The sequence below is a fragment of the Kogia breviceps genome, chromosome 1, assembly GCF_026419965.1.
Source record: "Kogia breviceps isolate mKogBre1 chromosome 1, mKogBre1 haplotype 1, whole genome shotgun sequence".
NCBI lineage: Eukaryota > Metazoa > Chordata > Mammalia > Artiodactyla > Physeteridae > Kogia > Kogia breviceps.
In genome coordinates this window covers 91609598-91626553 of record NC_081310.1, presented here as the reverse complement: position 1 = coordinate 91626553, position 16956 = coordinate 91609598, and the positions used below count along the sequence as shown (strand labels likewise).

Genomic DNA, 16956 nt, shown 5'->3' with positions numbered 1-16956 from the left:
CCCAAATACTGTCAGGTGTAAGAATAAAAATGTCTTACATTTCATTTTCTTTCTTTAAGCTTTATTCTTGTTTTTAAGGTAAAAGTTATAATTAGTATTCCTATTAGCAGCAAAGATTCTAATTTCTGTAAATTAAAACGACCCAGGACTGATAGAAATCACATTTTCGCAAAGAAGAATGAGGGATCCATAGTGGGTAATAAATGTCTATCAATTTGGTCATTAAGCAATCTTATTTGAGAGGTTAATTCGTACGAAAACAGCCAATAGTATGCAAGGTCTCATTTGAAGTTCAGGCCCCTGACTCTGCAGCAGGAAGCTGAGTCTGGCCCAGCAGTATGCAGTGGAAAGAGGGCTTTCATGGTGGAAAACTTCTATATGGTCAGACTGAAGGGGGCATGGGCTCTTACTCTGGCTCTTCAGTAAAAGTGGTTATTTCTAATAGATAATTGAAAGTGGAAGCTGCTTTGAAACTTTTCAAAGTGTTAGAAAGTCTAGTATAAGTTTTTCTGATATTCTGTCAAGTTTCACAACCTGAGCTTAGTGAAACGGCAAGAATCAGAAAATAGTACAAAAATTGCAAGGAGCTTGAGAGTTCTCCAGTTTTAGTCACTCCAAATGCCACAGCAGCAGCATCTTATCAGAGTGTCATTGCTGTGATATTGGGGGTTCATTCCCAGGAGGAAGATTCAAGCCAGGAAAGTTTTATCAGGACAGTGTCTCTTTTAAGATGCTAGAAAAATCAGTTTGAATCCCAAGTTTCTTGTCTGTTTCTAAGTAGTGTTTATTCAGAACACTCAAGAATGACTCATATAACATTGCTGCTTTCAAATACCGCCATGTCTACTTCCTGCTAACAAGAAAAGGCAAAGAAATGCCAGCTTTGTTCTGGAGACTGTAGTCATTTAAAAAAAAATAAAATTAGAAGATGCTCTGAGCTTTTATAATCACAGGGGATTTTTCACTTGTGAAAAGAAAACCCCACCCAATAACCTAACTGCAAGAAAGGCAAGCAATACATTTGTTTCAAGATGATCCTTTCACAAACCCTAACTTTGGAAAAGAGGCATTTTACACTGCCGCCCTAATGGAGCTGTGTCCCTGTTCTGCTGAGTGAGTTAATCCCACCGGGAAGAAGCTCCTGATGTCTGACTCAGTAGACAGCATGAGGGAACATCCACTTCCCTTAAGCCTTAAAAACTTGGAACTTGCAACCAGGTGGAAAAACCATTCCCAGCAGTCTCTGCCATCACCTCCCAAGACAGTAGTACTGGTGGCCCAAAGGGCACAGAGTCACCTAATAACAGGCGGACTTGCCTCCTCCATGAGCTTATCTAACAAACATTCTCACAAGCTTGCAAAATGCCACTTAAAAACTCAATAAATTAAAAAATTACACACACACAAACACACACACACACACACACACACACACACACACACACACACACACCCATGTCCCCCATAATTCCTGGCTGCAATCCCCAAAAGGCCATCTCACCAAAACAAGCCAAAAGACCAGCTTAATTTATTCATCAGGCAGAGCAACTTTCCATTTCCTAAAGGACCTCAAGCTAATGTACAGACATGACAATAAAAACTACCATTGTGCCCAGAGATTAACAGTAGCCTTGACAGCAGTTTAAAAAGTAGAATACTTGTCAGCTGCCTTTCACTCATTTCCTGAAACTTTACCCTGAGGAGAATCCTGTTCCCTCATCTCAAAAAGATCAATTCAAGAACGGGTAATGACAAGGGGTGGAAGGGTCAGTGAGTGAAAAGAGAAGGAGGCAAAGGCTCCCAGACTGCTTTTCATGGTCACTTCACAGGTACCCTTAACCCACACTTTCACCTGAAAGAGAGGCATTAACGTGACATAACATAATTAAGTCTTCAGTCTGACCAGTTGGTAAAATAGAACACAGGAAAAGCTGGGAATAAGAGGGATAAAGTAAAAGCAAGTGCCCCAAACAAGAAATCCACGTGATGGTTTGTTTTTGTGTGATTCAGTGCAACGGAGAGGAAGTAAGCACCATCTACAATCACTCCACAGACACTGTATTTGCATCCACCGTGATAACTACGACAGTTGCAGGAGAAGATTGGCAGCTTGGGAATGACCGTGTTGCCACTGCGTACTAGCCATGGTAGCAGCCTCTTGTTTGGCTAATTCACAGGACAGAATGGGAAGGAGCAGGGCCAGGAGAAGACATTCCATGAGAAGACTGCCCTGCAACCTAAAGGTCTTCTAGGCACTTGCCTTCTATTCCTTGGCACCCCTTAGAAGGAAGAGTGGTCCCCAGGGAAAATGGTTCTTGTCTGAAAACTACCTGGGGCAGCCAAATCAGAGAAGAGTGCTGCCCTGACTTAAAATGGTTTGGACATGGCTAACGGATACTTTTCAAACTCCAGATTCCCAGGGAATAGAGCAACAGAGTCAGTCCCCTTCTTCCCCTCACAAGAGTTAAACTGATTTCCTCTGAAAGCGTCTAACTGGTTTGAGCAGAGAGGCATCACTGTCCAGACAGAAGTGCTGGTGAGTCTTCAAAATTATTTAGGAGTCAGGCCTAATTTCACAGGCAGAAAACTAACTCACTAAAGGTAGTCCTTGAGGAGTTGATATAATGTCTCTTTCCTTTTCTTGCAAGGAGGAAGAGATTGATACAGTGTGGAATGGAAGGGAAGAAATCTGACAAGAGCAAGTCAATTAGGACAGGAAGCAGTGTTTGCAGAATGAATTCTATGGAGAAATTCAAAAGTTTCATTGGAGGAGATGGTAGAAGACTCACTTTTAGGAGCTGAAGGTAGAAATCATAGAGGAGACAGTCAAAGTACAAGTGAACAAAGTAAGATATGTTTCTGTTTTGTTTTTGTTTTTAATAATGGGAGGACAAAAGAGTTAATTCCTTCACTGCCTTTTCACTGGAGAATTGAAAATGATTGCCATACTATGGGATGCACTCCACCAGCAGGAATCTAACTTGCCTGTCTGCATAGTCTTAAAGGAGTGAATACTTATCAATTCTCAAGAGAAAAAGCTCTTGTTTGTTTAAATGTAAAGTCACCTACATGCTCCTTAGCTGAACTGGTTATCATATCAATAGAAGGTGTGTAGTGTATGGAGACTCACAATAAAAATGAAGGATTTGTCCTGTGGTCCTTGAGGATCTGAACCAGATTACTAAAGAGAAGACATAAGTACGTGTGCTAACACTCAGTGAGTGGCCCATGGTCCTCAGAATAAACGGTAGCTGTGGCTTTAATCTTAAACTGCAATCACATCAAACTCTCAGTGTTTTAAACATATGTATTAATGAAGCTATCTCCTCTTTCAGAGCCCGCCTTCTCTGCCACTTCATTCTCACAAATTTGCTACCCACCCCCGACCCCAATGCAGTTGTTCACATGCAGTCTCAGGTGTGAACCTCAAATCGCAAGATAAACTTGACCACCGGGGGCTTTTGCCCTTTACCTGAAACTCCAAATTGTCTTGACTCTTTTGGGGATGCTTTTGGCTCTTCTGGTTTTGACATCTGCTTTCCAATAAGCACACATCCACGATTGGTTTGCATTAAGTTGATGAAAGATCTAATGAGTGGAAACATCTGGGTGCTGTTAAATAAAAGTCTCTTTACCATAACAGTAAGTGCAATGGCAGAGAGGGGAAGTGGATCTTATTTGAAAGAATATGACTATTTAAACACAAAACAAATACAGAGGGAAAAGCAATTTAGAGAGGTACAGAAAAAAATATCTACACCAGACAACAGTGGAGGATGCAGGGCTACACGTGCCTGTGGAGATATGCTGCTCCCCTTGTGTCTGAGTTCCAGTGCTTTCCAAGTAGATAGGCAGATGGTGAAAAACAGAGCAGCTTCTTTGTTTCTCCTCTACCTCTTGAATTCTATTTTGAGGCAGTTCTCTGCTTGCCACCAAGGCAGAAAGAAGCATTTCTCTCATCCACTCACCGGTCTGGCAGGGTCCCATCCTTAGTTTTCCCTTGTAGCCCCTGGGTACTATTGTAGTGACTCAGGGATGGTGCTGACAACGTGGGCTGCCTCTGTGGCTGCTGGAGGGGAACCAAAGAAGGTGTTGGTTTGATTCCTCTGCTGATCTCGGAGGTAAGGAGGAACTGACGAGCTTTTGATGTGGAGGATCCTGGTGTCCATCACCTGACAGTCAATCTGCATCATCACTTCATAATCCTGCCCATTGATCACATTCTCTGCAGAGAGAAATAAACACAAGGAATAAATATTCAACAGAATGTGCAATTCTGCTTTAAGCTTCAATCCCAGAAAGACATCAATGCGCTTCAAGGGTGTGAACTGTCAACACGCTTTCAAGGGTACAGAGAGACTTCATCAGTCACTAAGCAGAGCTACAGTGCCAGGATGGCCTGTCCTCTCCTCAGTTCTAATTTCCGAACAACCTTCATTGGCTCAATAAAGACTGGAACCACTGTCAGAGTTAATACCACAGATTATCTGTCCACAGACATTATATGTCTTGTATGCTTTCCACGCAGTGTATCACCATGACTGGAGCAACTGGAACAGCAGGAGATTTCAGCTGGGGGAGGGGAGAGTGTAGAGGGAAGAATACTTAAGTTCTCCCCTTCCCTTTCAACACTGGGAAGGAATAATTGTCAAAAGGACCACCATATCATGCGAAAGGTAAGGAGACCTTGGCCAAGACTGCTTGGCTTCTGTTCATCAGTAATATTTCTAATTTCATTAAGACATTCTCAACTGTGAATTTAAAGATTTGTGCTTAGGAACATAAAATACAGTGAAGACTGACAACAAGTTGTAGACATCTGATAATCATGCTCTTTCCCAGAGACCACTGTCACTTCTGTTCCATATTAAGGCAGTCCTTAATTTCAGAGTTCTGCATTCCAGGTACAAAGAGAGCAATACCTTTCCAATTTGGGATTAAAAGGAATGCTATAAGGACTTCCAGGTAAACTAGAGGCTACTGGCATAAGTGAACGGGAAAAACCATATAGAGCCATGCTTAACACATATGGGGTAACTTACTATCATGAGTTTAATATACACAGACATGTACTACACTCCATTCTTCCTATGAGGACAAAAGCTCTTTATTTTCAGAAGAAGGCCAAATTATTCCCCGATTTGTAATTCTAGGTGGTCATTTTCCAACTTGTAGTCAATGAAACTTGGGCATAAAACTGATGGAAGAATTATAAATAGATAACATCTTTCAAGACCAGCTGGACAGTCATAGCAATGCAGTTAGAAGATGTGTAAACTTGGAAGAATGCTGGGGAGTCAACGTGGCACCTCAGTTTGCATTTACAACCATGAATCCAGAGCTGGGTGTGGGACCAGGAAGAATGCTGGCGAAGGCCTAGTCCTGCACTGCCTTTTCATGAAGATGATATACAGCCAACCAGTGATTTCAAAATTAAACATTTGGCTTCTCTAGGGCAAAGAATTAAATTTAAAAGTAGAATTCTTTCTATTCCATTATCTTTTTTTTCTTTTTGTTTTACTACTACACCATGCGTGCCAAGTATTTTAAATCCAGAGGAAGAAAAACCAAAGTTTGACATTTGATCCTCAGATTCCATTATGTTTGGGAAAATTGAACCATGGAGCCTGTAACTTGAGGCAGGAAATGACTTAAGGAGATCATCTAATCCAGGGTGTCTTAAATTAGGATCTAATGCACAGACTTCAGGGAGTCCATAAGTTCCCTGAAGTTGAATGCAAAGTTTTATTTGTATGTGCATTTTTCTGGAGAGGGGGTACATCAGATTCTTAATGAGGTCTATGACCCCCTAAAAGTTGAAAACTATTAAATCTAATAATCTATCAACTTTAAGTGCCTTGAGCAGATCATATATCCCATATTAAAGCCAGTGGAAGACATCATTATTCCACTTCTATTGGTTGATTGCCTGTTTCAATTTCTAAAATAGTCTCCACTGATGGTGAATTTCCCACTACAAGTCTTATAAGTCTCTTCAATTACAGTTGAAGCTAATTTCCTTCTTTCCCAGCCTTACTAGCAATCAAGAGCAGTTGGTTGCTGCTGCGTAATAACTAACCCTACCTATTCTTTAAGACCATTGCTGTGGACACTTAACTCCAATATTACAACTCCTGCCACTTTGTAATGACTATCAAATCATTTACTTATCTTTAGAGAATTAAATCTAATTGCCTGTAAGTTAGCCAACGTTTCCTATCAAAGTGATTTCTTTTCCAAAAAGTAGGCAATGGAAGAAAGACAACCTGTTAATGTATTTGGAGCCATTACATTCAGAACATGTGACAGGGTTCAGATTTCAAGGTGCCACACTAGTCATTTCCTTTTGGAACCATGGTCCCTCTCTGTTTTAGAAAAACTGACTGTGTGCATATACACACACACGGACACACTGAGACACAGATGTCCAAATAATGAAAAACACATGTATAAAAGACATGTAATATACATTACTAATTTTTACTACTTTCCTAGATTAACTTGGAATCCAGATGACAGTTTAAGATCATATAGCCCGTACCACCTGCAGAAGTTATTAGAGCCCATGCTCCTGCTATGGTTGAAACTGATAACTGGAATTCTTAATATCTTAAATGTTGGGAAGAGATGAAAAACCTGGTGATATGAGCTCAGATGCTTGGGGGAAAACTAAAGCTGCGACCTGATTCCGAAACCTGGGAGTCCCTAGTCATGGCTGAAATGGTACTGTTATCTTAAGCCCAAACAGGAGGCTCATGCTAGGTACGGTTTGGGTGGCTTTAAAATGGATTCTGTTCTTCACTCCTTTCTGAACTTCTAGGCCAAGGAAACTGTCAGCATTACTAGAAGAAGATTCTACCAGATAGGATATGAATGCCTTAAACCGAATTTAGGAAGCCCCTTCTGAATGACAAGCTGGAAAATTTAGGTGTAAAGTGACACGCCATTAGGAATCCCAAGTTACCCAACACCTCTAGAAAATAGTTAAAGGGGCTACAGCAATTTCTTTTCTTCAGTCTACTCTGTGGGACCTTATACAAGTCCTTTGGGTGTTTCAATATTGACCCCCTTGGATGGTGAGTGAGGTGGTCTTTATTACTGACGAGGTTCTAATTATTTTAATTAAAGGAGGACAGAATGGAAACAGCTTATGATAACTCGTGGTCTTCATAGGCCCCTCCCCTGCACTGTCAGGCATCTGTTCACACCATCTGCTTCCAGGAGCAGCAGAGAGGCTCCGAAACTCCTCCCACAAGTGGCAGATGAAGCTCCCGTTATCCTTTACTTTCAGACTTTGAGCACAGTTAAAAACTGACCACCCTTGGAAAGGACATTTTCAACTGCTGCCTATAATTTGTGCCTCGGTGTGAACAAAATATATCAGAGGACGTTCTAACTGGAGAGATGAGAACCTGAAGACTCTGGTGGCTCAGGTAGAGAGGAGAGGAACAGCCTCTGAAGGAAAACCCAGGCAGGATGTGAGAGGCTGAGGACGGACGGCACACTTTCACTACGGGCCAGGCCTCCATTATGAATGGGCAGTGCCCCAGTAATAAGAGAAAACATTACAGCTCATGGGCTTGCCGACAAGAGGGAACAAAGTAAACAACTAGGGAGTTGTTACAGCTGAGTTATGTGAAAAGATTGCTGAAGGATTTTTGTGTATTTAATGAAAAAGACAGTGACTATTTGGGAAAAACAGAACCAAAAGTTACACTATGGAGCACAAATGTTCACAAAGGTTCACTTCCCCTCTTCTATTAGCGAACATTTGGGTGCTGCACAAGCGATATAAATAATCTTATGTTCTGGGACTTCTGAAGTAAACAGAATGAGAAGAAACACTGACTTGAGTCCGGAAAAAGGTACAAAATATGAATACTTCAAATTCAAAATTAATCAGGCAAATAAAAAAGAAAAGAGATGACTGGCTTCAAACATGAGCACCAGAAAGAGAGTGTGAATGCCCAGAAGAGTGGGGAAAGCAAGAAAAAAAGTGCCTGGACACTGGAGGTGGAAAAACTCTAGGCAATGTGGAATTCTGAACAGCCTGTAAGCACACAATAACTGAATTAAGAATGGCTTGCCAAGAGGCTGTTAGCTGGGATATGACTAACACACACACCAGGACCTTAACCATAAACAGAATTTAAATACCCCCAAATTTCACAGAAAGTTTAATTTTAAAAAATGACAAGACTTCACCAGTGCTTTGCAAAGACTATGTATGATAAAACAAGATTTCTGTTCAGAATCAGACACCAATCCTAACCAGTTTGCTCTGTGTAAGCTAGACTGGTGACAGGCAGTGACAGGCTGTCAGTACCTGTGCCTGAATCCTGTAGGGTGTGGGGTATGTGTGTGTACATGGGGGAACATGGAAGGTAAATAAAAATCCCCCCTTCCACTGACCCCAAGAGATACCTGCACCCAAAACAAACAACTGGAAAAAACTCAGGAAAGAAATCCAAAAGGGTAAGAAAGAGGAGACAAAGGAGACAAAGGGAAAGGAAGGTGGGAATACATTGAACAATAAGGGGTAAAACATCACATTTTTTCAGTGGCTTTCAAAAAACTTCCAAAGCTGACTTCACTATGTCTAACCAATCTTATCTCCAATTTTTAACCGGAGTCCTGGTTTTGACCATCCCAGAGCACCATGCATTGTATCTCTGCTAGTACTTTATCCTCTGCTTGGAAAAAATAAATAAAAAAGCTCTTTCTGGTCTTCTCTACCCAAATTCTCCATCCAGTCAATTTCTATTAACCCTTTAACGCCCATTTCAAATCCCACTTCTAAGAAAACTTCCATGAAAACGCCAGTATTGATCTTTTTCTTTATAACCAATAACATGTTCCATGTCACTGAATATGTTAAAATACTTATAGAAAAAAGGTTTGGCTCCTTTAAGAAACGTCAGGCATTTCTGAAGGTAGCAGGTGGGGGATCAGTGGTAGAACTAGATAGAACCTCTCCCTCATCAGTGGGGAAGAAGACTGAGTGAGTAACTACCAGTCGTATTGCAGATGGAAACACAAAATATGCTTCCAACTTGAAAAATCTTTCCGGAGGCATAAGGGAGAACACTTGCAGGAGCAAAGAGCTCCTAGCAACCACCATGTCTGCCCTTTGCCATTTCCAGGACAGTGGAGAGATTTCAGGCTGTGAGTGTCCAAAGGCAGGGAGGGATGGTGCGAGGGATATTATTTGTTTAACTGCAAGACAAATCAGAATTTTTAAAATATTTTAAAAATACATGTGTATTTATTTTTTTATTGAAGTATAGTTGATTTACTACATTACATAAGTTTCAGTTGTACAACATAATGATTCAGTATTTTTATATATTTGACTCCATTTAAAATTATTATAAAATATTGGCTATATTCTCTGTGCTGTACAATATATGCCTGTAGTTTATTTTATACATAGTAGTTTCTACTTCTTTATTCCCTACACTTATCTTGCCTCTTCCCGTTCCCTCTCCCCACTGGTAACCACTAGTTTGTTCTCTGTATCTGTGAATCTGTTTCTGTTTTGTTATATTCAGTCATTTTATTTTTTGGATTCCACATATAAGTGATAACATACAGTATTTGTCTTTCTCTGTCTGACTTATTTCACTAAGCATAATACTCTCCAGGTCCATCCATGTTGTTGCAAATGGCAGAATCTCCTTTTTTATGGTTGAGTAGTATTCCATTGCAGATATATACCACATCTTCTTTATCCATTCATATGTTGATAGACACTTCAGTTACTTCCATATCTTGGCTATCGTAAATAATGCTGTCATGAACATTGAGGTGCATGTGTCTTTTTGAATTAGTGTTTTCGTCTTTTTCAGATATATACCCAGGAGGGGAATTGCTGGATCATATGGTAGTTTTATTTTTATTTTCTTGAGGAACCTCCATACTGTTTTCCATAGCGGCTGCACCAATTTACATTTCCACCAACAGTGTACAAGCGTTCCCTTTTCTCCACATCCTCTCCAACATTTGTTATTTGTGGTCTTTTTGATGATAGCCCTTCTGATGGGTGTGAGGTGATACCTCATTGTGTTTTGATTTGCATTTCTCTAATAATGAGTGATGCTGGGCATCTTTTCATATGCCTGTTGGCCACCTGTATGTCTTCTTTGGAAAAATGTCTATTCAGGTCTTCTGCCCATTTTTTAATTGGGTTGTTTGTTTTTTCAAATTTGAGTTGTATGAGCTGTTTATATATATTTTGGATATTAACCCCTTACTGGTCATATCATTGCAAGTATTTTCTCCCATTCTCCCATTTTCTCCGAAAATGGCTGTCTTCTCATTTTGTCAATGGTTTCCTTTGTTGTACAAAAACTTAAGTTTAATTAGGTCCCATTTATTTACTTTTATTTCCTCTGCTTTAGGAGACAGATCCTAAAAAAATAGTGCTACAATTTTTGTCAAAGAGTGTTTTGTCTATGTTTTCTTCTAGGAGTTTTATGGTTTCTGGTCTTACACTTAGGTCTTTAATCCATTTTGAGTTTATTTTTATATATGGTGCTAGAGGATGTTCTATTTTCATTCTTTTATATGTAGCTGTCCAGCTTTCCCACTAGCACTTATTGAAGAGACTGTCTTTTCTCCATTGTATATTCTTGCCTCCTTTGTCATAGATTAATTGACTGTGTGTGGGTTTGTTTCTAGGCTGTCTAATTCTGTTCCACTGATCTATGTATCTGTATACGGTATCATACTATTTTGATGACTGTAGCTTTGTAGTGTAGTCTCAAGTCAGGGAGTGTGATACCTCCAGCTTTGTTCTTTCTTCTCAAGATTGCTTTGGCTATTTGAGGTCTTTTGTGGTTCCATAGAAAATTTTTAGAATTGTTTGTTCTACTTCTGTGAAAAATGTCATGCGTATTTTGATAGGGATTGCATTAAATCTGTAGATTGCTTTGGGTAGTACTGTCACTTTAACAACATTAATTCTTCCAATCCATGTGCACAGGATATCTTTACATTTATTTGTGTTGTCTTCAATTTCCTTCATCAATGACTTAACAGTTTTCAGAGTACAGATCTTACAACTCCTTGGTTAAATTTGTTCCTAGGTATTTTATTCTTTTTGATGCAATTGACTGTTTTCTTGAATTCTCCTTCCGATAGTTCATTATTAGTATATAGGAAAGCAACATATTTCTGTATATTAATCTTATATCCTGCAACCTTGATGAATTCATTTATTAGTTCTAATAGGTTTTTTTGGTGGACTCTTTAGGGTTTTCTATATAGAGTCATGTCATCTGAAAACAGTGACAGTTTTACTTATTCCCTTCCAATTTGGATGCCTTTTATTTCTTGTCTGATTGCTGTGGCTAGGACTTCCAATACCATGTAAATAGAAGTGGTGAGAGTGGGCATCCTTATCTTATTCCTGATGTTATAGGAAAAGATTTTAGCTTTTCATTGTTGAGTATGATATTAACTGTGGGTTTGTCATAAATAGCCTTTACTATGTTTAGATATGTTCACACTATACCCACTTTGATAAGAGTTTCTATCATGAATGGATGTTAGATTTTGTCAAGTGCTTTTTCTGTGTCTATTGAGATAATCGTGTGATTTTTATCCTTCCTTTTGTTAATGTGATGTATCACATTGATTGATTTGCGGATGTTGAGCCATCCTTGTATCCCTGGAATAAATCCCACTTGATTACGATGTAGGATCCTTTTTATATATTGTTGAATTTGGCTTGCTAATATTTTGTTGTGGATTTTTGCATCTATAGTCATCAGAGATGTTGACCTGTAATTTTCTTTTTTTGTAGGGTCTTTGTCTGGTTTTGGTATCGGGGTAATGGTGGCCTCATAGAATGAATTTGGATGTGTTCTATCTTCAATTTTTCAGAACAGTGGGAGAAGGATAGGTATTAGTAGAATTTGTTAAATATTACATGGGTGTTATATTCCTGAACAATGGGGAGGCAGATGAGAAAGAGCTTATCTAGTTAGAAGATCTATAATAATTTCATTTAAAAAGTTTATGGGCCTAGAACAATGTATACAAAACCCATCAACCCTCAAGGAGCACTTGTAGTGGTCATGATGATTGAAGGGAACTACTAAAATTTAATGGGCAGGGGCCGGGAAGCTGAACAGTCTGTAATGCACAGGGACAGTCCCATGCAAAACTGTCCTGTATCTCATACAATATTCACATAGGCTAAAAAAAAAAAACCCTGATAACTACTATGGTAATAAACTCATTGTTTTACATTTAAATATAGAGCGCTTTTACATGAGTTTTATATACACTAAATTTCCAGGAATAAACTACTGAATAATAATTTACTCATTTAATAACACCTCATGCTTCTGTATGCCAGACACTGTTCATCTAATTCTCAAAACAACCTCCTAATTCAGGTATTATTATTAGCCCCCATTTTATAGATGAGAAAACTGGAACATAGAAACATCATGTAATTAGCCACTCAGCTGACAAATGGCAGAGCAGGAAGTTCAAACCTAGGCAGTGTGTCTTTAGAATACATTCTTATAACCACTCCACTATGCTGGGAATATTGCTTTTTTTCTGAACTTAACCAAGAATTATTCATCATTTCAGAAAATCACATCACCAGTGGCAAATACAGTCTTGGTATCTGGGTCACTATCAGAAAGCTCTAGTATCAGTTTGCATTTGTAGCTGTTGCATTCGCAGTGATAGTACATATTGGTTCAAGCGCCTGATGTGCTCACTGTGTCTTCTAATGCAATATAAGCATAATAATATATAATGCCTGAACACTATATATATTTATTAATTCAAAAAATATTTACTGAATTCCTACCATGTGCCAGGTACTGAGGATACAGTAGTGAACAAAACAGAAGAAGTGAGGAGTGAGCCATGCAGCTGTCGAGGGAGGAGTTGAGTGCACATATGTCTGAGATTCCGGGACATTTTAGTGCAGAGGACAGGCAAGCAGTAGGAAATACGGGTAATGACTGACTGGTAGGAAAAAACAGGGCTAGAAGACTGACTGGCAGGAGAAAACAGAGCTAGGACTGTAATTTTGGAGTTATCTGCAGACAAGACAGATGGAGTCTTGAAACCAAATGGTACTCTTGGGGAAAGAACGATGGGATCATGCGTGTTAAGAAGGATGGGCATGAACCCACAGAATGGGAGAAAATATCTGCAAACAAAGCAACCAACAAGGGATTAATCTCCAAAATATACAAACAGCAGATGCAGCTCAATATCAAAAAAACAAAAAATGAACAACCCAATCAAAAAATGGGTGGAAGATCTAAATAGACATTTCTTCAAAGAAGAAATACAGATGGCCAAAAAGCACACGAAAAGATGCTCAAAATCACTAATTATTAGCTAAATGCAAATTAAAACTACAATGAGGTATCACCTCTCACTGGTCAGAATGGCCATCATCAAAAAATCTACAAACAGTAAGTGCTGGAGAGGTTGGGGGGAAAAGGGAACCCTCTTACACTGTTGGTGGGAATGTAAATTGGTACAGCCACCATGGAGAACTGTATGGAGGGTCCTTAAAAACTAAAAATAGAGCTACCTGATCCTGCAATCCCACTCCTGGGTATATATCCAGAGAAAACCATAATTTGAAATGATACATGCACCCCAATGTTCATTGCAGCACTATTTACAATAGCCAGGACATAGCAGCAACCTAAATGTCCACTGACAGAGGAATGGATAAAGAAGATGTGGCACATATATACAATGGAATATTACTCAGCCATAAAAAGAAATGAAATTGAGTTATTTGTAATGAGGTGGGTGGACCTAGAGACTGTCATACAGAGTGAAGCTGAGTCAGAAAGAGAAAAACAAATACCACATGCTAACACATATATATGGAATTTTTTTTAAAAAAATGGTTCTGATGAACCTAGGGGCAGGACAGGAATAAAGATGCAGATGTAGAGAATTGACTTGAGGACATGGGGGATGGGGGAGGGGAAGCTGGGACGAAGTGAGACAGTGACATGGACATATATACACTACCAAACGTAAAATAGATAGCTAGTGGGAAGCAGCCAAATAGCACAGGGAGATCAGCTCGGTGCTTTGTGACCACCTAGAGGGATGGGATAGGGAGGGTGGGAGGGAGGCTCAAGAGGGACGGGATATGGGCATATATGTATACATATAGCTGATTCACTTTGTTATACAGAATAAACCAACACAACATTGTAAAGCAGTTATACTCCAGTAAAGATGTAAAAAATAAATAAAATAAAAATGAAGATGTGGTACATATATACAATGGAACATTACTCAGTCATAAAAAAGAGTGAAATAATGCCATTTGCAGCAACATGGATAGACCTAAAGATTGTCATACTGAGTGAAGTAAGTCAGACAGAGAAAGACAAATATATGATATTGCTTACATGTGAAATCTAAAAAAAGGGTACGAATGGACTTATTTATGAAACAGAAATAGAGTCACAGATGTAGAAAACAAACTTATGTACCAAGGGGGAAAGCGGGAAGGTGGGGGGAATAAATTGGGAGATTGGGACTGACATCTACACACTACTATATATAAAATAGATAACTAATAAGGACCTACTGTATAGCACAGGGAACTCTACTCAATACTCTGTAATGACCTATATGGGAAAAGAATCTGAAAAAGAGTGGGTATATGTATATGTATAACTGATTCATTTTACTGTATGCCTGAAACTCACAGAACACTGTATATCAACTATACTCCAATAAAAATTAAAGAAAAAAGAAAAAGGATGGGCATGAAGGAAAAGGGTAGGTCTGTGGTTTCATCAGATCACTGATTACTTTTAACTGAGAAACCAAACTCAGTTTGTAACCTTCATTCATTCATTCAACAAGTGTTTGTGCACTGACTATGTGCTAGGCATGGTTACAGACTCTTATAAGCATTTAGATCCCATTTTCTGTATCCAAATTAAACATAGCGTGAGTTTTCTAAAGAAAAATGGACACCATATGATGGGTCACAAAACTGTCAACCAATGTTTACTGAGTGCCTTAAACTGTAAGGAATTACAGAAGAAAATGAGGTTTCTTCCCTTATGCAGCTTACAGGAGTGTTGCAAAAGCAGCAGAATTACATTTAAAATATTGGTAAAACATCAAACAAGTGCATTTCCTCAGAAAGGCCTTTTCTTACTACCAAAACTCAAGTAGCATCCCCAAATCATGTCAATTCTTTTGTTTCATAGCACTTATTACAATGTATAATTAAACATTGGCTTGTTTACTAATATATGCCTCCCCACTAGACCATCAACTCCATCAAGTCAGAGTATGTCTGTTTCATTCAACACTGCATACCCAGAGTTAGCGAAGTCCCTTCTCAGCAGACAATGAAAAATACAGAACATGGTTAATAAGGCTGTCCTTCATACTTGCTAGTCATGTCATCAGGTAATTCTTTGCTTTATGAAAGTTCCACCATTCTTTGACCCAACTTGAGAAAGTGCCATCCTAGAGTAGTTCAGAAGTGGTGGTAGCAACAAAGAATTTCTAACATCCTCAAACAAAAAAATAATCCTATTAAGACCTCTGAAACACAGCCAAAGTCACTTCTCTTCAACCCCAAGTTTATATTTTGAATTCATTACCATCAACAGTGACTCTTTTAGAGATGACCAGATGAAATTTATCCCCTGGGAAATTTAGGGGCTTATGCTACAGAGGTCTAAGCTATAAAACATCAAGTTCCTACTTTTTCTCAAGTTCAGTTCCTCTGGGGCTTTTGATAGTTTCCTAGGATGATTTCAGGAAATCTGGCTAAAAGTGTTGAGTCCATAACTGTTCAAAGACTAATGGTATTAGTTTTGCTTTACACCCTGGACTTGCCTACTCTTTCCCTGAAAATGCTGCCCACATATGTGAGAGGTTTTTTTTATCAGATCACAGAAAACCATTACAGTTCACTGATCTCCATCAGCCCCTGAAAGATCATTAAAATGGACATGACAACATTATTACTCATTTCTTCAAACTGAATTTCTAAACTACCAAATTGAAATCTGATTATGTAATTTCAATTAGTGCCTCAAAACTGCAAACAAGTGAACTTCAGGTATGAGTGGCAACAAAGGGAGCCATAATAAGACTGGGTTGGGGTTAGAATTCATTCTGAAAGCTGAGTGAACTAGACCTAGGACCTGATTTGCTGCCCTAAGACACAGTTTGGAGTTTTAGCCTAGGGCCTGGGCCCAACTCTAGGGATGGCCAATAACTTCATTGCTTCTAATAATTAAATCACTGGCACCAAGTACTAGAAAACTGTTTAATGGTGTCAATCTGAAATTTGAGAACCATAAGAACTGAACCAATGTTCAGAAGCACATCCCTATAAAACCAGAACACGTGGAATAACTAGCCCGCAGGCAGATTAAGGACCAAACCTCTGCAAGTACTAACATTGGGTTAAAGAGCACTCTTTCTTCTGAAAAATAGTGGCTCTGTAATTGCATTTAAAGTTAATATATGGGGGGCTTCCCTGGTGGCGCAGTGGTTGAGAATCCGCCTGCCGATGCAGGAGACACGGGTTCGTGCCCTGGTCCGGGAAGATCCCACATGCCGCGGAGCAGCTAAGCCCGTGAGCCATGGCCGCTGGGCCTGCGCGTCCGGAGCCTGTGCTCCGCACCGGGAGAGGCCACAGCAGTGAGAGGCCCGCATACCGAAAAAAAAATAAAAAAATAAAAAAAATAAAAATAAAAAAAAAATAAAGTTAATATATGGGAATTATACATTCTTCTCAGAGCATTAAAACGTCTTTCTCTGCAATATTTCTGCCATTGTGTTGGGCAGGCTCTGCTTCTAAAAGGAATCACTGAATCAGAATTTTAGAAGATGAAGGAACCTGAGGCCTGATACTGTCGTATTATTCTCAGCCTATTAAAAAGTCTAGCATACTTTTTATTCATAAAGTGG

General features: G+C 39.2%; 1 protein-coding gene across 2 annotated transcripts in view; it reads right to left on the bottom strand.

Annotated features, from left to right (window-relative positions):
• Window positions 1–1511: 1511 nt before the first annotated feature.
• Window positions 1512–16956, bottom strand: part of ATF6 (activating transcription factor 6) — a 238878-nt gene continuing 223433 nt past the window's right edge. For both annotated transcript variants that reach the window (XM_067039886.1, XM_059037757.2), the window contains one exon: window positions 1512–4225. In XM_067039886.1, coding sequence (XP_066895987.1) covers window positions 4017–4225 — 209 coding nt within the window. In that variant the 3' untranslated portion in view covers window positions 1512–4016. The remainder of the gene's footprint in view (window positions 4226–16956) is intronic.